Genomic DNA, 27,737 nt, shown 5'->3' on the forward strand with positions numbered 1-27,737 from the left:
GCCAGGTATCTTAATCTAATGAACATATAAAATACTTCCAAAACTGAGACAGTAGATAGGCCCCAGGCTGAGCAGCTGGAGTCTGTCCCCTGTGGACAGATATTCCAAGATAGAAATAATGGCAGAAGTGAAGAGGAGGTGAGGCCCGCCCATATAAAAGATAAAGAGAACATATTATTTCTCATTCTTGAGGTCAAGGAGACCTTCCCAACTACACATATGCAGAAAGGCTCCTCAGAGTCCAAAAAGGCAGGAGGTGCCACCAGTAGTAGGTGATGTCAGTCATCCCAGAGGCCTTTGCACTGGAATCCATCTGAGCTAAGGGATGTGCATGCACACAGGAGAGGACCCCCAGTTATATTAAATATAGACTCAGAGCCAGCAAGATGACTGACCAGAGGAAACCCAGAAGAAATGCTCCATATAAGGAATTTAAGCTACCATGAAAGCATGACACTCTCTCTGGGCCCACCTATGTGCATTTATTCACATGTACTTTTCTTTCCTCCTAGTAATTCACTACTTTCCATCTCTTTGTTGACATTCATTTCCACAAACAGGACAAGCCAGGGCCTTGTCACTGGCCCTCGTGGTCTAGTGGCTAGGACTCAGGACTCTCGCTGCCTCTTCCTGACTTCAACCTCTGGCTAGGGAAGTGAGATCCTGCTTCAAGTTGCTGCAGGCCAAGGCCACCTGAGATCAAAACCACTCAACTCCTGTTGGATATCCGTAAATTTGTATAATCTCTTAAGCTACCAGTTGTGGAACTGAAAGAAAGCCTTTAGTCACAGCCCATACCTAGTCTATCACATCAAGATATGCAGCAATATACTTATTAGCTCTGTGCCTCAGTTGTAAAACAGTGATAATACCGATCTAACTGAGTTTTTATGAGGACCTGTAAATCTTTGTTAAGATTATTTAACAAATATTAGCTACTGTTGATCAGATAAGCAAGAGCATTACCATTAGTGAATTCTTAGAGAAAGACACTGTGTTGGTAATGATCTTAGAAAAGCCTCCAATTACCTCCATCCTCCTATTCAACTTTAGATGACTGACTTTGAATAAAGTCCTGTAATACAGAGAACATGTGAGACAACTTCATTCTTGATGAGCTGCATCAGGAAACTAATGCTGGAATAAACACTCTGGAATTAGTGGCTGTAAATATATATTGAGAATATAGCTAATTGCTGAAGTAGAAAAGGGTATGAAGCAGTTTGCTATTAATAAACTGCTAATAAGAGATACCCTATAATCTACACTCTGCTCACAACCCAGAATTTATTAGAAATGATCAAAAGGATAACTAAGAGAAAACTGTCCATTAGTAAACCTTCCAAGTTGCCATTATGAAAATTTTCAAACATACAGGAAAGTTTAAAAAGTACAATGGACATGTATTTGCCATCCTACCCTCCACCTAGTTTAAAAGCTAACAGTTTATCATATCTGGGTTATCTTCCTATATGTAATTTTCAACATAACCCTACTATAACCACATCTTCTAAAATATATCATGTGACACATGTTCAGATCTTCCCAGTTGTCCCAAGATTGACTTTAATAGTTACTTTCATTTTCTAAAAAGTTATTTTATTATTTTTTTGGTCATACTGTGTGTCATATGGAATATAAATGGATCAAACCCACGCTCCCTGCATTGGAAGCACAGAGTCATAACCACTGGACTACTAGGGAAGTCCCTACTTAAAAAAAAAAAAAATCTAAAGTAAACTCTAGGCTCAGAAATTGCATTTAGTGATCTATCTCTTCTCATCTATTTTAGTTCTTCACTTTTATTTTTCTTCATGAGTTTTCTTCTTAGAGTCCATGTCACCTTGCAGGATGGTCCATATTTGGGATTGTTGTGCTTGTCTCCTAATGTTGTCATTTAATTTATTCTGCCATCTATATTGGAATTAACACATTATTGACCAGAGACATATTAATACATCTTTTGTTACCCAAACATTGTGGACCAGAGTGTTTCAATATTCTTTAGATGACAAATAACTGGCCACAGGCGTTGGTTTCTGCAAAACTTCCTGGTCAGCAATTTGTTAAGGGTAGAGAAAAGATTAAGTTTGAATCAAACAATTTTGCAGAATATTTCCAAAATGATGTATGTAGTATTGTCAGATATCAAGGTACAGATTGAAATCATGAGGCTAAATTTGAACATATGGTTAAGGTGGTGACTGTCAACTCTCTCCATTTTAGAGGGCCTTTTTTTATTCTTACAATTAGAAAGTAACTTATGAAGTGATTCTAACCTCCTCTTGGAAATTTATATTTTATTTGTTTGATTCACAGAGAAAATCAGAACGAAAATAGGATACCACTCAGATGAGTGATAATGCATTACTACATATCAAAACCTTTAAGAGGTGACCAAAGTCATCTTGCTGTTGATGTTTAGTTGCTGTCATGTCTGACTCTTTGTGACCTCATGGACTATAGCCCACCAGGCTCCTCTGTCCGTGGGATTTCTTAGACAAGAATACTGGAGTAGGTTGTAGGTTGTCATTTCCTTCTCCAGGGGATCTCTCTGACCCAGGGATCGAACCCACATCTCCTGTATTGGCAGGTGGATTCTTTACTGCTGAGGGACCAGGGAAGCCTCAGATCTTAATTCTGGTCAATTATCTGGTTTCTTTTTCCACACTTGACCTGTCCTAGGAAAGCCATCTTACAAGAACACTAACACTCTTTAACAAAATTTGGGAAATCAAGATATTGTTCTGAAACAGTGTCTGTCACATAGCGGACACTTGATAAAACTGATGATGTAATCAAAACCCAAGAAACTAGAAAAAGAACAAATTAACCTAACTACTGTAGAATGAAATCATTTATATGGTTAAAATTAGAAATCAGTGAAAGAAGAAATAAAACCTATTAAATTTGTGTGGAAAAAAACACCCATCTAAATTAGACTTATAAATTTGATCTATGAAAAGACAAGAAATATGACAGCATTAATAAGGTAATATATATATTTATGGAAAATTTAAAAATAATAATACTAAAGAAAGTATTTTTTTTTGCTCCTTTTTATTAATTTATTTTAATCGGAGGCTAATTACTTTACCTCCATGGTTTCTGCCATACATCAACATTAATCAGCCACAGGTGTACATGAATTAAATGAATTCAAATTCATTCAAGATAAGGTAGAAATCTGCATAGTCCAATATACATAGCAGAAAAATAAAAATTTGGTCCAAGTTCTCTCTAAAAACAATACTTAAATCATCACTTAGAAACTCTAAGAATAATCTCTAGAAGAATTTTACAAGCTCATCCTAGAAGTCTAAACACTAGATGAAGACAGCTTCCAAAAAACCTAAATGAGTTTAATCTGTGACTATGAATGAAAATATTCTAAGGAAAATGTTAGCAAAACAAAACCAAACATGGAGGAAAGCATGACTTGAGAGGCAGAACTTTGGACTGAAACAACCTGAATCCCAAGATTCCGAGCCAAACTTAGAGAGCTCCATAAGAAGGTATGTCTAGTTGGAAGAGTGACAGAAGGGATTTCTGTGGGGCAGAGAAGTGGAAGATATCCATGATACCAGTAGCTTCCAGCAAGTACTTAAATCCCAAGGAAAGGCAATCCTATCTTACTAGTGGAAGTCTGTTGTGAAGAAGATGGAGAAAATCCCATTGCGTTTTTCTTCTTTTATTCTCTCACTGGTTGGCCCTGGAGGAAGACTGAGTTGTGGCAAGGACACAGCAGAATGAGAAGACTAAATAAAGCCCTGTTGCTGTAACTAGAGCCAGGAAGGGGTCCTCTGGGAACTAAAAAGTTCTAGGAAAATAGGGGAGAGGAGGCAACTCAAGTTAGAGATCCCTTAAAGTATATAAGTCGAGGGTGCACACATGTAGATCTGACACTAGGCAGCACACCAAAGGCCTTGAGAATTGAACTAGAAGGTAGACCATAAACCAGGCCTCAGAGTGGGTCCTGGGTGAAGCACTTGAAAGATAAAGCACACTGGCACTGCAAATGCTTTGAAAACTGAACTGACATTGGAAGCCCAGGGCACAGAAAGTACTTTAGAACTTACACACTGATTCTGAATTCAACCTACTAAGATAAGCAAACCAAAATTATGCCCCCCACAGGATTTAAAATAGATTCAAAGAATCGAATTATTCAAAATGTCTAGCAAACAATAAAAATGTATTCTGCATACAGTGGAATAGGACAATTTTAACAACTCACAATGGAAAAGAAAAAAAGGAAAAGACATCAACACTGAGATGATCCACATTAGAATTCCAAAGACTTTTAAACAGCTATTAGAAGCATGTTTCAACAAGTAAAGGGGAATCTAAGCAGAGACACAGAAGCTGTAAAAAAAGAACCAAAAAGAATTGTTTTAAGGAACTTTAATTAAAATGTTTTATTATATAATTTTCAGATGTATAAAAGGAAATTTTAGAACTAAAAAAATATGATGAAAAGTAAAACCTATTTGATGGGTTCAGCAACAAAATGGAGAAAACAGAGAAAAGATTTAGTGAACCTGAACTTGGATCAATAAAAAATTATCTAATAGAGAAAGATTTACAATAAAACAAAACTTATTAAAGTCTCTAGGATCTGAGGGACAATACCAAAGGGTTTGTCGTTTGTGTCCCTGAGATTGTGAAAGGAAAAAAGAAAGTACCAGGAAGAAAAAAATATTTATAAGGAATTAATGGTTGAAAACCTACCAAGTTTAGCAAAAGACCTTAAACTTACAGATTCAAGAAATGTAGCATATCACAAAAAAGATAAACTATAAGAAACCATTCCTGAGACACATCATAACCAAACTGCTGAAAATCAAAGAAAACAAAAAAACAAAAGCTTCCAGAGAATACAGATGCATTTTACATATAGGAGAACAATGCCTTGAATAACAGAACTCTCACTGAAAGTACGAAGGCCCAAGGGTAGTTGAACATTTTTAAAATGCTTTAAGGAAAGAAATGTCAACCCCATTCTTTATCCAGTGAAAATGATCAAGAATGAAGAATAAAAGATATTAGATAAAGAAAGACAATGAGGATTTGCTACCAGCAGGTTTGCTCTAAAAGAAGCGCTAAACAAAACTCTTTAGATGAAAGGAAAATGATACCAAAGGAAAACTTGAAACTTCAAAAATAAGAGCTATAGAAATGGCAAATTGCTGAGTAAAAAATAAATTTTTTTTCTTTTTATAAATATTTACTGTGCTAAAAAGCAAGGAGTATAACACTGTCTCATGAGGCTTGCAATGTATATAGATAAAATAAATGTAATATTCATAATATAAACAGGGGAGGCTAAAAAGACATATATGGTGGTAAGATTTCTAAATATAACATGCAGCACTAAAATGTAACTCAAAGTACACTGTGATTTACATATACCGTGTATATCATAATACTCTCCAAAGTGAATCATCCCATGTTGAGAAAAGTTTGAGAGATCTCTGGCAGTATCAACCATAACTGAAAACCTTTTATACACACCCTGGGATTAAGTAATTTCAGTCTTTGTATAAAATCAACAGAAATACAAGCATACACACACCCCCCCCCCCCACAGACAGACATATACAAGAATATTTACAGCCACGTTTTTATTACAACACAAAATTATAAAAAAATACAAATACCCATCAAGAGGATTGATAAATAGCAGTATATTCTTAAAATGGAATAGTATACAGAATGTAAATGAATACACTACTGCCACATACAATAATGTATGAATCTTTAAAAAGTTGAGTGAAACAACACAAAAGAATTTATAATGAATAACAAAATATGTATATAGTTTGAAAAAGAAAACTATTTCATGTTAAAAACCGGGAAGTGGTCAAACTTTGAGGGTAGTAACAACTACATTTTGTTCTGAAGAGTGCAAGAAGTTTATTTCATATTTTCTTCCTCTTATGGAGGCTGATGCTTATAAGCATTTTGTATCTTGCCTCTGCATGTACTATATAAGCACTTAAAAAAATAAACTGAGTCAGGAGAACTCAAAAACTTAGAAAATTAGCTTCATTGCTGATAAAAAGTTCAATATCAATGATCACACACATTTCATATGCTAGTAAACATAGATAAATATTTATGTGGTACAGTACATTAAGTTAATAATTATTATTACATTTGTGATTAAAATTACCTCATATATATGTTTAAGCATGCTTTAAAAAAAAAGTTTTACAATAACTTAGAAAGACTTCACAAAGAAATCACATCATTTATTACTGCATTTCCATGTTTTCTCCCTTGTGAGTTCTCTGATGGACAATAAGATTTCTCTTATAACTGAAGGACTTACCACATTCATTACAAATATATGGTTTCTCCCCTGTGTGAGTTCTCTGATGTACAATGAGATTTGTCTTCTGGCGGAAGCACTTCCCACATTCACTACACTTGTATGGTTTCTCTCCTGTATGAGTTCTTTGATGATGAATGAGATATGACTTCCTGCTAAAGGCTTTCCCGCACTGAGGGCATTCATAGGATTTCTGCCCTGTATGTATTTTCTGATGTACAGTGAGGGTTGCTTTCTGGCGAAAAGACTTCCCACATTCATTACAAATATAAGGTTTCTCTCCTGTGTGGATTCTCTGATGTAAATTGAGATTTGTCTTCTGACTGAAGGACTTTCCACATTCATTACATTCATATGGTTTCTCTCCTGTGTGAGTTCTGTGATGATCAATGAGGTATGACTTCATTCTAAAAGCCTTCCCACAGTGAGGACATTCATAGGATTTTTCCCCTGTATGTGTTCTCTGATGTGCCACAAGGGTTGTCTTCTGGCGGAAGGATTTTCCACATTCATTACAAATATAAGGTTTCTCTTCATTATGAGTCTTCTCATGAAGAGCAAGGGTTGTTTTCTGGGAGAAGGATTTCCCACATTCATTACAAATATAGGGTTTTTCCCCTGTATGAGTTCTTTGATGTACAGTAAGGTTTGCCTTCTGATGAAAGGACTTTCCACATTCTTTACAAATATAGGGTTTTTCTCCTGTATGAATTCTCTGATGTAGGGAGAGCGTTGTTTTCTGGCGGAAAGACTTCCCACAGTTGCTACACTCATATGGTTTCTCTCCTGTGTGAGTTCTCTGATGACGAATGAGGTGTGATTTCAATCTAAAGGCATTCCTACATTGTGGACATTCATATGATTTCTCCCCTGTATGTGTTCGCTGATGATCAGTGAGGGCTGTCTTTAGGCGGAAAGACTTACCACATTCATTACAAACAAAGGGTTTCTCTCCTGTGTGAGTTCTCTGATGATCAATGAGATAGGATTTCCTCCTAAATGAATTTCCACACTGATGACATTGATAGGGTTTTTCTTCTGTGTGAATTCCCTGATGCAGAATCAATACTGATTTCCTGCAAAAGGACTTCCCACATTCAGTGCATGTATGCTTTTTTTCAATATTGGTTGTTCTTCTTCTTTTATTATAATCAGATGTGTTTCCCCTTCTGTAAGTTCTACTATGTGTAATTGGGCCTCCTCTTTTAAAAAAGGCTTTCTCACAGTCATTATATTCAAATGACTGTGCTGGTGTTTCCATCTTATGATATTGCGTGATCGTTTCATTATGACTGATGGTCCTCCCACGTTGATTATGAGATTTGACTCCAGAGTGAGCTGTCTCTGGTTTAGTATTGAGGAGTGATTTCCCATACCCATTACACTCACTAAGTCTCCTTCTTGTAGGACTTAGATTACTGATGATTAATTCTGAAACATTTTTTAAAATCTTTTCATGAGTGTCATATTCAGGAGGTAGCTTTTTTGAATTAATAGAGTTTTTACTTAAAGTAAATGTCTTTTCACATGTACTACCGTTCTCATTAACCAGCTTTTTGTGGTTGATTAATATAACTGATCTAGAATACTTATCTTGCTGTTCCTTGAATTTCAATAAAAAGTCTTCGGCTTTCCAGTTTTCTTCTAGAAAAGAATATAATTAATAACAACTTGTGAATCTTACATATTTTCTATGAAAAGGAATTGTATATGTGTATGAGGCCAAAAAAGATCAAGGACAAATTATTCCTTGCCTGGGAAAAGACATGGAACCTAAATTAAACACTCTGCCTCAGTGTGGAAAAAGGTGAAAAATAAGTAATGAATGCTAGTAACATCTGCACTATGTACCAGAACTTCATACAGAAAGTGAAACAAAGACAAGAAACAGTAAAGGAAAGAGACACAAGAATAGTGGAAGAGGAATTCATGCTTGGATAGGTGGATTTAGAGGCAATCAACTGAACCTATGGCATTAAGATTTAAGTAGGATGAACAAGACAAATTAGTGGAAAAGCTAGTTCAGGGAAAATTTTAGAGGTAAGTGTTTGGAGGACACAGATTAGAGCTTTTACATGTTCATCCCTAGATTGTGAGGTAAAATACTTTCAGTTGTTCCACCAACCCCCTTCCACACAGCCATCAATAAATCTTTCCAAGCATTAATTATTTTCCTAGCATTTAGGGAAAAAAATCCTATAGTCTACACTCTAATCCTCCATATAACTGGGAATCATTTTTTCTTGTGAGGGAAGTACAAAGAAAACACTCCCAACAGGAACTTTATTTTTATTAAAAACAAATGGCTTTTTTTCCACCAAATTGTGCAGCATGCAGGATCTTAGTTCCCTGACCAGAGACTGAACTCATACCCTCTACAGTGGAAGCCCAGACTCTTAACCACTGAATCACCAGGGAAGTCCCCCAACAGGAACTTTCATGACAATTAATTATAATTATTCTTTTCAACTGCTAACTTAATTTTTGAGGTTTAAAGAAAGAATCAAGTCTTTCTCCGATACAGTAACATTCTTAACTCCAGTTTTCCATATGTGGACCAGAAAGATTGCTCCCTGTGGTTCTAGATCACGCATTAACCTTAGCCTTTATTTCTCTTATAAATTTATAATTATATTTGAGATCATCCATATCTAGTGAAACAATGTTAAATCTAGGCTCAAAAGTCTGTTTCTTCCTGAGTCCACTGCCTCCAGTACTAACATACAAGGAATTTCTCCTGTAAATAAAACTTTACAGCACCTAAACTCACTTTTTATGTTCGAACAAGTTTTCAGCGTTGTCCACATATCTGAAAAATCTCACCCATAATAAGTAAAGCCTCATATTTATTGCTGTATATATACCTCACTTATTCCTAATCACATGCTTTACTTACATTCTTTTAATCAGCTGACTTTTTTCCTAGTCTTATTTCTAATCATATTTAGAGAATCTTCAAGAAAATGCTACCACTCCATGATATCAAAACCCTTCACATATGCCCCACCATCAATTTAAGATTTGTTTCTTTATAACTTGAAAACAATTATAGTTTATAAAAAAAATTCTAACAAATCTTTTTATAAGCTTACACTGTATCATAAATATCTCATTAAAAATGCAAACTTTGACAATAATCCTTTCTCATAATTCTTTATTGGTTATGTTCTTTGTATTCTTCTGAGTTTACATTAATACTGCAGATCATAGATAGGTAGTGTCTGTTAGAATCCACCACTTCAATCAGATGTACAGAGCCATGACCTCAGCAAATACTTCTGAAAGGACTTATCAGTACATGCTTTGTGAATGGAGGACAAAGAGATCTCCCCCATACAGTTCCACAAACAGAAAAAGGGCAACTGACTACTTAACATGTATACTACAGCAAAGAAAGTACAAAGGATATTATCTTTGAAAGAATGAATCCTTAAACCATGTACAGTCAAGTATCAAATTATATAATCTTTAAGAGTTGTATGTGTTACAGTTATAAGCAACATGGGAATGAAGAAAAAGGAAAGGTGGATATGCTGGGGAGTAGTCAAGGAAGAGCAAGGATAAGAAATCATGACTTCAAAGATACACATTATATAGAAGGGTGAACACAGTGAAAAGTACAGACATGATAAACCTTACATGTATAGAGGACATTTAGGAGACTAGATCAAGTAGAAATTAGCAAGTTTCCACAAAAGAGAAAAACTTGAAAAGACCACATGATGGCTTACTATGGTAATCCTTGTATAAAGGAGACTTTCAATGTCATATAATTAACAAAAAGAAGTAGGGAATAAGTATCTTGTCAGGAAAGTAACAATATAAGTTGAAAAAATGAGCACAAAAATTATAGCAAAGCCAAATTGTAATTACAGTTTTAAGACATGAAATATAGTAGCTGTCAATCTGTATATTTATGTAGAAGTGAGAAAACCACAGTGAAAAATGAAAATATAGGAGGATGTAAATATATTTCACAGGCTTATAAACACAAACTGTGAAGAGGTTCCCCAAAGATTATGAGAGACAATCAAGCTGGTATCACAGGAGGAACAAAATAATCTGGAAATAGTTAGTGGGAAAGAATTTAAGAGCTAGGAAAGTTGGAATAGGTAAGACATTAGAGTGCAGAACTTATGAAGCACTAGAGTGAAGGTGGGAGAAATGTGCCAAGTATGTCAGTGCTAGAGGTATTTATATAAAACAAAGAGTTTAAATTCTCAGAATGGATGATACTACTATAATTAAAAGGTAGATCTCTTGATGACAAATTAGAGAAAAAAGACTTGAGAGTCTAGAGAAATAATATACATTAAAAAAAAAAAGATGTATGTGACTACTATGTATAAGGCACTGTTCCAGGCAATGTGGCCAGAGTATAAAGAGAACAGACTAAGCTGGAAATAATCACTTAGAGAATCAGGGTAAGAACAAGTCAATGTTTTACCCAAAGCAAGGGACGGTTTCTGGTAAGATGATCATCCATATACAATGAACCATGAAAACTTACTGGAAGAAAATAGTAACTATGGAATTATCTGTCTTGGCCAAGGCAAGGGAATTAATAGCTAGACTTGTGGTGAGAATGGGAACTCAGAGTTAGCACAGCAAACAAATCTGGAATGATACTAAAGATATGGAGATAAAATAGAAAGCACCTGAGAAATATTAACCAAGAATTTTTTCTTTCTTAAAGATAGATAAGAATGCCTAAAAGAAACCTATACAATGGCTAGACAATAAGGGACTGAGAAAGCTAAAAAAGGACAGAAATGGATGAAAAGATCTAAAAGAAGGAAGGCTTACAGTACATTTTGATTAACAGTGGCAATTAGGCAATTAATTAGGCAATTAAGAGTGGCAAGCAAATTAGGAAAGTCTATTTTATAGGGTGAGTGATATTTGAAAGTGTGATTTAAGATTTTTGCAGGCACAGTGGTCATTTCAAAGGTTAGGATCCTTTAAAAGTATACTACCAAAACATTTCAAAGGTGTCATCACCACCCAATCACTTTAAATTTATTTTTCACTAGATTTCATCTGCCTGAGAGTCAGAAACTCACCTAAGCAGGTATGACCTTTAAATGATGTCCACGGTTCTTCTCCTCGTTCCAATTTGAGGATCACATCAGGCTTGGTCATGTGACACCCTGATTAAGGGAAGATTTGGATTAAGTTGCTTAGATGTTAATACATTTGAAAAATCAGTAAGCTGAATTTCCATTCTGCAAAGTAAGATACTCCTTTGTGTAAGAGTAAACAACACCTTGTACTAGGCAAGTGAAGACACAATTATCCTTTTTGTCAACCAAAAACAATTCATCCCTGAAGACCAAGATCACATGTATTTTAGGCACTCTGAAAGGAAATGCATGCTACTGAAAGTTTCAAAGAATTTTTCTTACCTATAGAAATGAGATGGCAATAGTTTTCCAACATTACATCCATGTAGAGTGTCTTCTGAGCAGGATCCAGGTGCTGCCACTCCTCCTGACTGAAGTCCACAGTCACATCTTTGAATGACACTGATCCCTGTAATGGTTTGGAACTGTGATCAGAAAATTGACCAGAAATTGGGGACTAGTTTTTTTATTTTATAACTTACTTTATCTTTTGGCTGTCCTATACAGCGTGTGGGATCTCAGCTCCCCACCCAGGGATTGAACCGGTGCTCCTTGCAGTGGAAGCACAGTCTTAACCACTGGACTGCCAGGTAAATCCTTGGGGACTAGTTTTGATCCTGCTCCTTTCTGGCATTCATATGAAACTTGTAAATAAAGCCTACCATTTTTCTTGTTTTGTGATTTAGATTGTAAGGGAAGCAACAACAACAAAAAATCAAAGTATAAGTACTTGCCACCATATTTACTTAATAACTCATTCTAAAAATGTATTGTGAAGTCACTTTGCAATCCCAAATTGCATTAGTTTACTTGGGTGCCAAGATATACAACACACAGTCTCTGCTCACAAGAAGTTACAGCTGCAAAGCATGCAACACATACTTTTAAGAAAGTATGTGTCAACCCAAATCTACAAGACTGGTGGTAAGGGTACTACAACAGAAGTATGTTACAGTGAATTACAAGGGCAGAACAATTTTTCAGGCTTCACCAATGAGGTAATTTTTTTTCTCCTTTAAGATTAATGTGTTATGCAGGAAGAATATGGTTTTAAAATGCATTGGTGTGAACGGAGAGAGTAGCATGATAATACATATACTACCATATGTAAAATACATAGCCAATGAGAATTTGTTGTATGACTCAGGGAACTCCAACTGGGGCTCTGTGACAACCTAGAGGGGTGGAATGGGTAAGAGGTGGGAGGGAGGTTCAAGAGGTAGAGGACATATGTATACCTATGGCTGATTCATGTTGATGTATAGTATAAACCAACACATTATTGTAAAGCAATTTTCCTTCTATTAAAAATAAATTCTAAAAAATGCATGAATGTGACATATCTAGCAATAATAGAGTGAACTGGTTAAGAAAACAATTCCTCAGATGATAATTTTAAAATGTGTACACAATACATAATAAAAGTAATAGAAGGCACTGGAAGGACACCAAAGTAGGCAAAAATTGGAGGAGAGTTTATTCTTAAATGATAACAGTGAGTAAGAATTCTTAAGTTTGTGGCTATTTTGCATGAAGGTACCCACCCCAAAGTCCACAGCTCCGCAGGCAGAAAACCAGTTTACTTCCTCAAAGGTGACAAAGGACAGAATTGAGGACTGGTAGATGAGCTGAAGATTTAGTGACATTTATCTAGAAGTGAGAAAACTATTGGAAGAATGAGACTCCAAATCTGAGTATAAACTTTGCCAGAACTCTAGTTTGATAGTTAAACTAAGCAACTGTTAAGAGAGATCAAAGGAGACTTAGGAAAAAGCAAACAAGACACGAGAAAAGAGTTTTGAAAACGAGAAGTGTACCAAGTGAGATTCCGAGATTTCTGCATTTTTGATTAACAGCATTACACAACCTGCTTATAAGTTAAGCAGAACCTAGAGCCTTATTGGACTGAGGTGTCAGAAAGTTGGGGCTAACAAAGCAGCAGGAAGCATAAAACGGTGAAACACTAGAAGAAAGAGTACCGCAGAAAGTAAGCCCTCAAATCTAAACATTAATATATACCAATTCTTTGAGAGCTAAAAGTACATGAACATCACCCATCACGGGACCAGAGTGAAAAAAGCAGCAGGAGGAAGCTGAAGAGATCTAACTATCAGCTGCTTCACACTTGGGGTGGAAGTAAGAGGACAGGGAGGGCAGGGTTTGAAACTTGATTCCAAGCAAGTTAATTATCTACTAGAAGAAAAACAAACAAAAATCCTCAAAAAACAAGACACACAGAATTTAGATTACTATAACACATTATTCAAGAGATCCTGGTTTCTAGCAAAAATTACCAGATATGTAAACAGAAAAATAAGAGGGGGAATATAACCCATATTCAGAAAAAGATAGTTCATAGAAACTAATTCCTAGTGAGCCTAGATGTTGGATTTTGGAAAAAAAAAAAAAAAAAGACTTTAAAGTAGTTGTTCTAAAGGCGTCCAAAGAAGTAATGAAAAATCTCGAAACATAAACTGATAAAAAAACATGAGCTGAAAATTCTAGACCTACCAAGTATAATAAATGAAATGAAAATTTCACCATATAGTCTCAATAGCATAGGAAAAGGAACAAACATTAACCTTGTAAACACAGACATACCTTGGAGACATCACAGTTTCAGTTCTAGCCCACTGCAATAATTATTGCAATAAAGCCAGTCACAAAAATTCTTTGATTATGCACTGCATATAAAAGTTACATGTACATTATATTGTAGTCTATTATGTGTGCAATGGCATTATGTCTAAAAAACAATGTATATGCCTGTCTGAATTAAAAGATACTTAAGATAAAATGTGTTGATCATCACTAGAGCTTTCTGTGAGTTGTAATCTTTTCGTAATAGTAACACCAAAGATCACTGACTACAGATGATAACAAATACAATAATGATAAAGTGAAATATTTCAGGAATAGCCATCTTGACAGCGACATGAGCAAATACTAAATACTGTTGGAAAAATGGCACCTACAAACTTGCTCAACTCAGGATTGCTAAAAACCTTCAATCTGTAAAAATGAAATATCTGCAAAGTGAAATTTAAAAAAGCATAATAAAGTATGACTACATTGATCAACAGAAATTAAGCCATCTGAATAGAAAGGAAATGAAAAAGAAAAAAATGAATAACAGATTCACAGATTTTTGGGTCAATTTCAAAGTGATGCAAGACAGATATAATTGGAGTCCCAGAGAAAGAGAAAAAAAAAAAAGGTCTGAAAAAATTTTAAGGAAATAATGGCATAACATATTCAAAATAAGCAAAAACTTGACTTACACATTAAAAAAGCTTAATGAACCCCGAAAGAATAAAAACAAAAGAAAACTACAGTCAGAAAATCCTAATCAAACTGCTAAAAGCCTAAGAGAACATCAACCAAGAATTCTGTACTCAGCAACATTCAGTTCAGCTCAGCAACATTACCTATTAAAAACAAAGGCTACATAAAGCTATATGAGCAGATAAAGTTTGAAAGAATTCATCACTAGCAAAACTGTACAACCAAAAATGGTTAAAAAGGTCTTCAGGCTGAAGGTAAAAATGACACCAGATGATAACCAAGGTCTTTAGGAAAGAATGAAGAGTTAGAGAAAAGTTTTATATAAAAGACCATAAATATTCATTTCCTTTTTTTTTTAAATTTTTAGCAGCAATTGGTGAACATTTTTCTGCTGTTTTAGCATGAAAACAACCATGGAGAATTTATGAAATAAATGAGCAATATTGTGTTTGAATAAAACTTCATGTTTGGATACTGAGATTTAAATTTTAAAAACTTAAATAGGTCAGAAATATTTTGATTTTGTATTTTTTCCAACATTTAAACTAGAAGAACTATTCTTAACTCACAATCTGTACAAAAATAGGTAGCAGACTGGATTTAACCTAATGGCTGTAGATCCTTGGTTTAAAGCAAGCATTTTAACACCATTAATTACAAACAGAAATATCACATACATGGAGAACCAAAAAGCAAACCATGGAAGTCAGTAAATGAAAATACAATGTTGCAAGCTGATATATTTTACCTGAAGTAATTCAGCATTATCTCTAATAAATCATGATAAGTTAAAGATACTATACTATAGAAGCTGCATACTATAATCCCTAAAGAAACCACAAAAAATAATGCAAGATGATATAACTACAGATACAACAGAGAAATGAAAATGAATAATAAAAATTCATTATTGTGTCAGTATTGACTGACACAAAGTAAAACAGAATGTAGGAACAGATGCATAAAAACAGGTTAGGAGGAATCTTAAATGTGTTAAGAAGCCCAATCTGAAAAGGCTACAGAATGTAACATTTTGACTATGTGACATTCTGGAAAAGTCAAAACTACAGAAAAGATAAAAAGATCAGTGGTTGCCACTATTACAGATTATAGAGGAGAGGGAGGGATGAGTAGGCAGAGGACAGAGGATTTTTAGAGCAGTGAAATTAGTCTGTATATTATAATGGCAGATACGTAACACTATATATTTGTCAAAATCTATAGAATAAACAGCACCAAAAATGAACCTTAATATAAACTATGAACTTTGGATGACAATGATGTATCAGTGTAGGCTCGCTGATTTTAACAACATACCACTCTGGTACAAGATACTAATATTAGGGAAGCCTTTGCATTTGTCAGGGTAGGGAATAAATGGAAACTCACTGTACTTTCTACTTAATTTTTCTCTGAATGTAAAATTTAAAGCATATTTAAAAGATTTCAAATAAAACAGGTCAGGTAATCAGAAAACAAAGAGCAAAATAGCAGCCCTGACTCCAACTTTAGAACTAAACACTCCCATGTGGCTTGTGGGATCTTAGTTCCCTAACCAGGGATTGAATGCCTGTCCCCTGCATTGGAAACATGGAATCTTAACCACTGGACTGCCACGGAAGTCCCAAGACTGAGATTATAAAAAATGTATTCCCTGGTGGCTCAGATAGTAAAGCATCTGCCTACAATGCGGGAGACCTGGCTTTGATCTCAGAGTCAGGAGGATCCCCTGGAAAAGGAAATGGCAGCCCACTCCAGTAATCTTGCCTGGAAAATCCATCCTATGGGTGGAGAATCCTGGTAGGCTACAGTCCATAGGGTCGCAAAGAGTCAGACATGACTGAGCGTTTTCACTTTCACTTCACTTTCAAAATATATTCTGTCATCAAGAGACATATTTTAAATACCACAGACACAAATATGTTTCAAATAAAAGGATGGAGAAGGACATAAAAACATTAAACATGGGAAAGCTGATGTGGCTATAGTAAAAGCAGACAGATCGGATTTCAAGCTGAGGTGAGGAGTATTACCACAACAGATAAAGAAGAACATTTCCTGAGGATAAAACAGTAAATACATCAGGAAGATGTAACAATTACAACTGTATATGTACTTAAATAACAATTTCAAAACACATGAGGCAAAAATTGATGAAAGAAAAGTGAGATTTCAAAAAAGTCCAAAATTGATGTTCATGTTGATCACTCACTGAGAGAACTAGACCAACGGGGGGAAAATCTGTGGCCATTCAGAATCTCTAAGAATACTGACACCTGATGCTGGTAAAGACTGAGGGCAAGCGGAGAAGGGGGTGACAGAGGATGAGCTGGTTGGGGCATCACTGACTCGATGGACATGAGTTTGAGCAAACTTGCCGAGACAGTGAAGGACCGGGAAGCCTGGGGTGCTGCAGTTCATGGGGTCATAAAGAGTCAGACAGACTTAGCGACTTAACAACAACAACTCATTTGATATTTATAAACCACCACTTTCAATATTTTGCACAACACATTTTTTTCAAGAGTAAATGGACTATGCACCAAGATAGATCATAAGTAAATCTCAACAGATTAAAGAAAAATCACATGAAGTATGTTTTCTGACCACACATGAACTAAATTAGATATCAATAAAGATAACATATCTAGACAAGCCCCAAATGTTGGGAAATTAAACGATATACTTCCAAGTAATCAATTTAGGGTCAGAGAAAAATAAAAAAGAAAACTTTCATAAAATATATTAGGCTAAATACAATTTTGAAGAATAGGATAAGAGAAAAACATAAGTTTAAACGCTTGCTTATATTAGGAAACAAGAAAGATTTAATATCAATAATTTAAACTTTTATCTTAAGTAGCTTTATAAAAGAGTATGCTAAACTCAAAGCAAGTAAAGGAAATAGTTTGGAAAAAAGGAAAAATCAGTAAAATAGGAAATAAATAAGCAACAGGGGGAAAAAAAAAATCAATGAAACTGAAAGCCAGATACTTTAGAGTATCATTAAAATGTAAAACCTCTAGGGACTTCCCTGGTGGTCCAGTGGTTAAGAATCTGCCTTCCAATCCAGGGAATGTGGGTTCAATCCCTGGTCAGGGAACTAAGATCCTGCATGCCATAGGGCAATTAAGTTGGTGTGTCACACTATTAATAGAGAAGCCCATGCAGCAATAAAGACCTGCAACAGTACCAAGCACAGCCCCCTGCCCCTCACAAAAAAAGGTAAAACACTAGTCAGACATTTAAGAAGTAAAGAGGGATGCCACATATGGCCACTATCAGATCCTGCAGATATTAAATAAAGAGACTACAGCATAAACAAATTAAAGGCAATAAAGTAGACAGTGTAGATGAAATGGACAAATATTTTCACTTAAAAACATGATACCAAAGAAAAAAATGATCTGAAAACCCTCAACTATTAAAGATACTGAGTTTGCAATTCAAGAAATTCCCACAAAGATTTTTCCAGGTCCAGAAGACTTCAAGGTAAGTCCTGTGAAACATTTAAGAGTCAATGATAATACTACACTAACTTTTTCTTAAAAATAAAGGACTGAGGAATATTTTCCTATTCCTTTTATGAGGTGAATCTTATACAGTTACCAAAACCAGAACAGACCAATAGGCTTGATGAATACCAATTAAAAACCAAAAAATAAGAGTGAATTGTATAAAGGGATAATATAAAAAGCATAACACATGGACAAGTGGTGCTTATCACTGGAATGCAAGATTGGTATAATACCTGACAATCAATAATATAATCCTCATTATATCAGAATATAGTAGGAAAAGCGTATGGTCATTTCAAATGAAAAAAAAAAGCAGTAGGCAAAATTTAACATCTGTTATACTTGTATTAAAAACTCTCAACATTAGAAATAGAACTCCTCAACTTAATGAAATGCAACTACAAAAGATTTATACATAATATCATACTTATTAAAGGTTGTTTTTCCCCTAAGATCAGGAGCAAGACAAGGAGAGCTGCTCCCACCAGTTCTATTGAACACTGCAGACAATGCATAAAGAACGAAAAATACAAGGCAAACACACTGGAAAGGGCAAAGGCAAACTGCATTCACAGACATAACCAGATATGTAGAAAGTACAGGAAATAATAAGTGAATTTATCACGGTCACAGCATATTTATCTCAAAATAGTAAAAAAAATTCAATTCTATTTTATACTAACAACAAACAATTGAGAATGAAGTTAAAAAATAAAATTAATAAAATATTTGCAAGACCTGTGCACTGGAAACTACAAAACACTGCTGAGAGAAATTTTAGAAGACCTAAGCAAACATGGAAATATACTAGGTCCATGGTTCAGAAGACTTACTACTGTTAACCTAACAATTATCTCCAACCAACTTATAAACCTTTGAAAACTTAATCACAATCCATTAGGTTGTTTTATAGAGACTGATGAGTTGATTTGAAAATTTATAGGAAAATGTAAAATACCTATTATACCTAAAACAATTTGGTAGGTTCACATTACCTGATACCAGGACTTAATACCCTAACTAAAACTGTTATCTTGGTGAAAGTATAAATACACAAATCAATTAAGCAGACTATAAAAAACGCCTACACACATGATCAACTGATTGTCAACAAAGGCTCCAATGTAATTCAGTAGAAAAAGGATCTCTTTTCACAAAAGACTCTGGAAAAACTGGATATCCATTGAAAATAGAAAAAGGGAACTTAAACTCTTACCTTACAGAATGAAACTGACATGGATCACTCCTTTAAAATGAAAATCGAAAACCATAATACTTACATATTAAAGAATAAAATATGCATAATGCTGGGGTATGCAAAGACTTCTGAGGTAGTGCACAAAAAGCACCATCATAAAAATTTAAAACCTGGTAAACTGGATTTTATCAAAATTAAAAAACTTCAGCTCTGAAAGACACCACTAAGAAAATTAAAAATCAAGTCATAGACTGGGAAAGATATTCCCAGTATTTCTATCATACAAAAGACTTGTATTGAGAATATATAAAGAACTCTCATAATACAGGAATAAGAAGACAACCAAATCAACTGGCAAAAGATCTAAACAAATCCAGTAGCTATATATCAATGACAAATATGTGAAATAAAAAATATCCACCAATTTTAATTGTTAGGGAAACAAAAAATTTCAAAAGAATGAAATGCCAATACACACCTGCTAGAATTAACTAATGGAGAAGGCAATGGCACCCCACTCCAGTACTCTTGCCTGGAAAATCCCATGGACAGAGGAGCCTGGTAGGCTGCAGTCCATGGGGTCACTAAGAGTCGGATACAACTGAGCAACTTCACTTTCACTTTTCACTTTCATGCATTGGAGAAGGAATGGCAACCCACTCCAGTGTTCTTGCCTGGAGAATCCCAGGGACGGGGGAGCCTGGTGGGCTGTCATCTATGGGGTCGCACAGAGTCGGACATAACTGAAGTGATTTAGCAGTAGCAGCAGAATTAACTAAAATTAAAGAGTGACCATACCAAGTGTTGGTGAAGATATGCAGCTATAATATAATAACTATCATACACTGCTAGTGGGAAAGTAAAATGGTACAACCACTTTGCTTAACAGTTTGGCAAGTTTTTTTTTATAAAGTTAAACATATATTTTTCACACATAATCCACATATGAGCATATCACTGTAACAGTCAAAAAGTGAAAAAAAAAGTCTATCAAAAAGTGAGGGTATAACTAAAAAATTGTGGTATATTCATATAATGGAATAACAGTAGTCAGCAATATAAGGAATATTCTGATACACACAACATGAATTTCAAAAGAAAATTACATTGAGTTAAATAGGCTAATCCCCTAAAAAGCAAATATTCTACTATTCCATTTATATGAAAGTCTAGAGGAGGCAAAACTAGTTTACAGTGACAGAAGCAGATATGATTAATAATACCTTAATAAAGGCCAATGGTGGCAGTAGAGCAACTGGTTGTAGGAGGGCATGAAGGAACTTTTTGAAGTAATGGAAATTTTGTAATCTTGATTGTTGTGGTAACTGAATAAATCTTTATACCTTTCTCAAAGTTCCTAAACTTATTCAACACTTAAAATGAGTTGCTTTTTATTCTATGTAGATTATACCTTAAAAAATTTTGATTTAAAAAAAAAGGTATGTTTGGGCTTCTTCAAAAATGGAAGAGTAGCTCTTATTTCACATTTACTGTAGATAACAGCTCTAAACTCCAGAAAAATATAATCAACGCCTCAGTTTCCATGGGAGATGGATTTCAGGACCACCTGTAGATACCAAAATCTCAAGCTACTCAAGTCCCTTACATAAACTGTGTAGTATTTATATATAATCTATTTTATATTGTTCCATATACTTTAAATCATCTTGACTTACCATATGTAATACAATGTAAATGCTATGTAAATAGTTGCCACTGTCCAGCAATTTCAAATTTTGTATTTTGGAACATTCTGGGATTTTTTTTTTTAACATTTTCAATCTGTGGTTGGTTGAATTTGTGGATGTGGAAGGGAAGCCCCATGAATATGGAGTGCTGACTATAAAAAACAACTATCTGAAGGCACTTAAAAGTGACCCAAACAAACAGAAACTGGAGGGAAGGTTTTATACTTAGGAGAAGAACGACAGGAGAACTGCCAATTCACACTACTTTCAGCCTAAACACAGGTCCCAAGTAGACATCAGGTATGGCAAATAAAATTCAGGTGTAAATCCATGGTCCTACTGGCTTGAAGAAACAAAAGATAGAATTTAGGACAACAACAGTAATTGGAAAAGAAGTAGGGAAATCCTGAAGAAATGAAAGCCAGAGGCAGGAGTTGGGGGGAGCCCCAAAACACTGAACAAACTTTATCCACACCTTTAGCTGATACCCCAGTAAGGCATTCATGGGTCAGAATTTGAGACCTCTGGTTAAATATAAAAGAAATCAAGCAGAGATTCGAGCTGCCACTAATCAGAGAGTCTGAAGTTTAAAGTTTGTTTTCAGCCTACTTAACTGTCCAACAAAACAAATCAACTTCTATGGAAATTAACTGATAGAGGAAATTCTCTTCTGCTGTAAACAATTAAAAAATTGTAAAAAAATAGATTAAACATATGTTTTTAAGCATTGGCTGACAGTGCTTAAAAACAGAGCACGGTGAGCTCTGAAAGGGAACAAAGTAAGCTTTGACTGCCCAGCTTACAGCTTATAGGCAATTTACAGGTCACAGCACAGGGAGGGAAAACACAGAGCCCAGCAGTCTTTCTGAGTGGAAGAAACAGAGATGGGAGTTTGAAGAGTCCAAGATGGCTAGAACTGCTAAGCAAAATACTGAAGAGGAAGGAGCAGCAGAGAGAGACAGAGACAGAGGCCTCTCCAGACATATGTAGAGTGATACCCTTGAATCTACAGCTGAATATCAATCTCAAAATACATGGGCTCACCATCAACACAATGAAAGGGCAACTTACAGAATGGGAAAGTTTCTGCAAATGACCAATAAAGGGTCCAAATTACAGGCTTCCCAGGTGGCACAGTGGTAAAGAATCCACCTGCCAATGCAGGAGACACAGGAGATGCAGCTTCAATCCCTGGGTCAGGAAGATCCCCTAGAGAAGAAGTGGCTACCTGCTCTAATATTCTTGCCTAGAAAATTCCAAGGACAGAGGAGCCTGGTGGGCTACATAGTCTATGAGGTCACAAAGAGTCAAACATGACTGAACACATATACATCCAAACTATTAATATATAAGCAGCATACAAATTCAATATTAAAACAAACCCCCAAATAACCCAAGTAAATAATGGGCAGAAGACTGAACAGACATTTTTCCAAAGAAAACACAGAGATGGCCAACAGGCATATGAAGATCACTAACATCGGAGAAATGCAAATCAAAACCATAATGAGATACCATCTCACACCTGTCAGAATGGCTATCATCAGAAAGACCACAGACTTAACAAACACTGACAAGGATGTGGAGAAAAAGGAACCCTTATAGTCTGCTTGTGGGAATGTAAACTGGTGCAGCCACTGTGAAAAACAGTTGGAAGCTCTCAGAACACTAAAACTAGAACTGTCACATGGCCTAGCAATTTCACTCCTGGGTAAAATGTAAAAACACTAATTCAGAAAGACACATGCACCACCCCAACGTTCAGAGCATTATTTATATTGGCCAAGATGTGAAAGCCACCTAGGTGCCCATCAACAGATGAATGGATAAAGAAGACATAGTGAATAGCCACACACATACATACACAGGAATATTACTCAGCCATAAAAAAAAGAATGAAATTTTGCCATCTGCAACAACCTGGATAGATTTGGAAAGTATTATATTTAGTGAAGCAAGTCAGAGAAATACCCAAATACTATATGTCATCATGAATGTGTGGAATCTAAAAAATAAAACAAATGTATATAACAAAACAGAAACAAGACTTACAGACAGAGATAACTAGTGGATACCAGTGGGGAAAGGGAAGGAGGGAGGAGTAAGATAGGTGTAGGAGATTAAGAGGCATAAACTACTAGGCATAAAATAAATAAGCTACCAGAATATACTGCACAGCACATGGAATACAGCCAATAAGTGTAATAACTATAAATGGAGCTTAACCTTTAAAAACTGTGAATCACTATGTTGTACACCTGAAACGTATGTAATATTGTAAATCAGCTGAAAAAAATAAAGAAAGGTGGGAGATGCTCCAGGTTAAAAAGCATTTAGGATATTCCAAAAAAATTAAAATTAAAAATAAATACTAATCATAAGAATGCCAGAATGGCTATAATAGTATCAAACAGAATAGATTTTAGAAAAAAGAATATTATCAGGGATTAAGAAAGGTACTTTATTTTAACTTATTTATTTATTTTCTGGCTGCACTGTGTGGCATGTGAGATCTTAGTTCCCCAACCAGGGACTGAGCCCATGCCCCCTACAAAGGAAGCATGGAGTCTTAGCCACAAGGCCACCAGGGAAGTCCCAAGTAAGGCATTTTATAATGACAGAGGAGATCAATTCATAAAAATAACAATCCTAAATATAAATTCATCTAAAAACAGAACTTCAAAATATATTAAGTAAAAACTTATAGAACCGAAAGTTAAAATAGACACAATTACAGCCACATGAATCCTACATGTAGCTCAGTCGGTAAAGAATCTCCCTGTAATGCAGGAGGCCTGAGTTCAATTCCTGCATCAGGAAGATCCCCTGAAGAAAGAAATGACAACCCACTGCAGTATTCTTCCCTGGAGAATGCCATGGGCAGAGGGGCCTGGCAGGCCACAATCCACAGGGTCGCAAGAGTTGGACATGACTTAGCGACTAAACCACCATCACTGTCCTGTCAGGAGCATGTGATGTCTGGCTGTCCTGCTTCAGTGATGCCAAGAGTGATCAGCAGTGTCATCCTATTCCATTCATTTAAAAAAGCTCAGTCAGACTTTCCATTAATAGTTTTGGGCTTCCCTGGAGGTTCAGATGGTAAAGAATCTACCTGCAATGTGGGAGACCCAGGTTCGATCTCTGGGTTGGGAATATCCCCTGGAGAAGGGAATGGCTAACCACTCCAGTACTCTGGCCTGGAGAATTCCATGGACAGAGGAGGCTGAAGGGCTACAGTCCATGGGATCACAAAGAGTTGGACACAACTGAGTGACTCACTTTCACAGCCACACTTGTAACTTAAGATTCTGACTTCCTTTTATGTCACTGGTATAACAGACTGAAAATCAATAAGGCTATAGAAAACTTTACCATCATAATCAAGCAATTTGACTTGATTATTTACAGAATACACCATCCAACAACACTAGAATATACATCCTCTACAAGTACATATAGAACATTCATCAGATGGTACTATAATCTGTGGTACAAAAGAAGTCTATAAATTTAAGAATGAAATCATATACAGCATGGTTCCTGATTGTAACCAATTTAAACTGGAAATCAATAGGAGAAAGCTATTTGGAAAATCCCCAAATATTTGAAAATTAAACAGACTTCCTCTAAACAAATGAGTCAAAAAGGAAAGCATGAGATAAATTAGAAAATATTTTCAAATGAATAAAAATGAAAATACAACATGTCTAAATTAGTTAGAGGGAAATTTATAGCGTTAAATGTCCTACAGGGGAAAAAAAGTCCAATATCAATGATATAATCTTCCATGTACAAAATAAGAGGTAATTAAATCCAAAGTAATGAAAAGGAAAGGAAACACAAAGTGTAAGAGCAGAAATGAAGTAACAGGAAACAGAAAAACAGGAAATCAATGAAACCAAAGGTTGCTGCTTTGAAAAAAATCAGCGAAATTGATAAATCTCTAGTCAACTGATCAAGGAAAGAACTAAAAGTCACAAATAATCAACAACAGAATGAAAGAGGGGCACCATTACAGATTACATAAACATCAAAAGGATAAAAAGTAGATTTTTGAACAACTTTGTGCCGATAAATTTTATTACTTGGATGAAATGGACAAATTGCTTAAAAGACATAAATTATAAAAGCTCACTGAAGAGAAAAAAATTGATAGCATGAAAGTGAAAGTGTTAAGTCATTCAGTCGTGTCCAACTCTTTGTAACACCATGGACTATAGTATGTCAGGCTCCTCTGTCCATGGAATTCTCCAGCCAAGAATATTGAAGAGAGTTGCCATTCCCTTCTCCAGTGGATCTTCCCAACTCAGTGACTGAACTCAGGTCTCCTGCATTGCTGGCAGCTTCTTTACTGTCTGAGCCACACGGGTAGCCTGAATAGCATTAATAGCCACAATTCTATCAAGGAAATTGAACTGATAGTAAAAAATCTTCCCACAAACAAACCCTGAGGCTCAGATGGCTTCACTGGTGAATTCTAACAAACAGTTAAGGAAGAAATAATAACAATTCTACACAAATTCTTGCAGAAAATAAAAGGAGAGAACAGTTCTCAACTCATTCTATAAGTTAACATTACCTTCATAGCAAAACTAGACAACAACATTACAAGAAAAACTACAGACCAAATTATTTATGAACCACAGACAAAACAATCCTTAACAGTGTGTTAGTAAATTCACCTAGCAATATGTGAAAAATGAATATATGAAGCTATCATGACCAAGTGGGATTTATCCTAGGGATAAGCTGGTTTAGCACTTCAAAAATCAGTCAATATAACTCATCATGTTAATTTTAAAAGGGGGAAAACCATATAATACATAAAAAACAACAGAAGCATAAAAACTTTTAACAAAATTCAACATTCATTTGTGATAAAAATGATCACTAATCAAGAATTTCTTCAACCTGATAGATCTGATAAAGAGCATTTATGTAAAACCAATGTTACACTTAGTCAAAAACTATATGCCTTTCCCCTTAGTCAGGAATAAGGCAAAGATATCTGTTTTCATTACTTATATCAACACTGCACTGAAAGTTCTAGACAATGTAGTAAAGCCAGACAGAAATAAAAGGAATATAGATTGGAAAGCAAAGATGGACAACAGTAATATTACACATCTGACATGATTATGTGTGAAGAAAATCCTAAAGAATCTACCAAAAATTACTAGAATAAGTTTAGAGAGAAGGTAGGTTAATAAAAATCAAATTGCATTTTCATATACCAATCAACTGCATTTTAGCAAGAAACAATGGGAATTTGAAATAAAAATGAACAGTATTTACAACAACATAAAAAACACCTCAGTGTTAATACAACAAACATTTGCAAGACTGGTACACTGAAAACAACAAAACATTATGGTTACCCACTCCAGTATTCTAGTCTGGAGAATTCCACAGATTACAGTCCATGGGGTCACAAAGAGTCAGACACGACTGAGCGACTTTCCCTTTCTTTCTCTTTGGAATGTGAAAAAGCTCTGGAAATAGATACTGCTGATGGTATAATACCTTTGCTCTTTTTTTCAATCCTCCAACTGTTCACCCCAATGCTCACTTATGGATGTTTGTGTTTCTTATACTTTACTGTTTAACTGTGTGTGTGTGTGTCTATGTGTGGTGAAACATATGTGACATAAAAATTTATCATTTTAACCAGTTTTCAGTATATAATTCATTGCCATTAAGTACGTTCACAATGTTATGTAACCACCACCAGTATCTACTGGAGTGGGTAGCCATTCCCTTCTCCAGGGGATCTTTCCAATCCAAGGATTGAACCCAGGTCTCCCGCATTGCAGGTAGATTCTTTACCAGCTGAGCCACCAGGGAAGCCCAAACAGAAACTCTGCCAATAACACTGAACAGTTAACTCTTATCTTACATTTTGCCTAGTATTAAACCCAAAGCACATTAGAAGAATGTTTAAGACAAACCATTATGGGAGAAGAAGATATTAAAATACACATTAACAGTTTAAATTCAGGGATCTCTTGAAGGATCAGAGGGGAGAAATAGAGGATTCTGGGTTTTTGTACAATCTGCCAAGCATAGCTCTCATCTCAACACCTCAAGACAGGACTTCTTGACACTTAACTAACAGCAATCTGTCAATTCTATCTTCATCCTGACTGTTCTTTTCTTTGCAAGAAGGTGCATGCTGTATTATGTGCTGTGCTGTGCTTCGCTGCTCAGTCACGTCCTACTCTTTGAGACCCTATGGACTGTAGAATGCCAGGCTCCTCTGTCCATGGGGATCCTCCAGGCAAGAATACTGGAGTGGGTTGCCATGCCCTCTTCCATGCAGTACTACAGTCTCATTTAATTTGAGGAAATGCATTTTTGTTCTAGCACTGTTTCTGGGAGAAGACTGACAAAAGATGTTGAATGATTACACCCACTTAATACATGAACACTGGTTAAAATTAGAAGGAGTACTCGTGGAAGGTAAAAGCTTATCTGACCAACAGAACAAGTGGGTACTGCCTTCCTGAAGGGGAAGGCAAACAGGAGGATTTTAGTGCAAGAAAAGCAAGTGCTCAAACAGTCTTTAAACAAACAAAACTATTTCAGAAAAGG

The 27,737-nt window shown here is 35.4% G+C and overlaps 1 protein-coding gene across 3 annotated transcripts in view; it reads right to left on the reverse strand.

The window, feature by feature from the left end:
• The window catches only part of ZNF567 (zinc finger protein 567), a 39,300-nt gene that overhangs the window by 7,565 nt on the left and 3,998 nt on the right, over positions 1–27,737 (reverse strand). For 2 of the 3 annotated variants that reach the window (XM_069550426.1, XM_069550427.1), the window contains exons 4-6: positions 11,740–11,866; positions 11,398–11,484; positions 5,906–7,978 (exon numbers count right to left, since the gene is read on the reverse strand). In XM_069550426.1, the coding sequence (XP_069406527.1) occupies positions 6,258–7,978; positions 11,398–11,484; positions 11,740–11,866 (1,935 nt within the window). In that variant the 3' untranslated portion in view covers positions 5,906–6,257. Of the gene's footprint in view, positions 1–5,905; positions 7,979–11,397; positions 11,485–11,739; positions 11,867–27,737 lie in introns of those variants that run through there. The other variant, XM_069550428.1, reaches the window with a different exon arrangement.

Source organism: Ovis canadensis, chromosome 14 (genome assembly GCF_042477335.2).
Source record: "Ovis canadensis isolate MfBH-ARS-UI-01 breed Bighorn chromosome 14, ARS-UI_OviCan_v2, whole genome shotgun sequence".
NCBI classification, from domain to species: domain Eukaryota; kingdom Metazoa; phylum Chordata; class Mammalia; order Artiodactyla; family Bovidae; genus Ovis; species Ovis canadensis.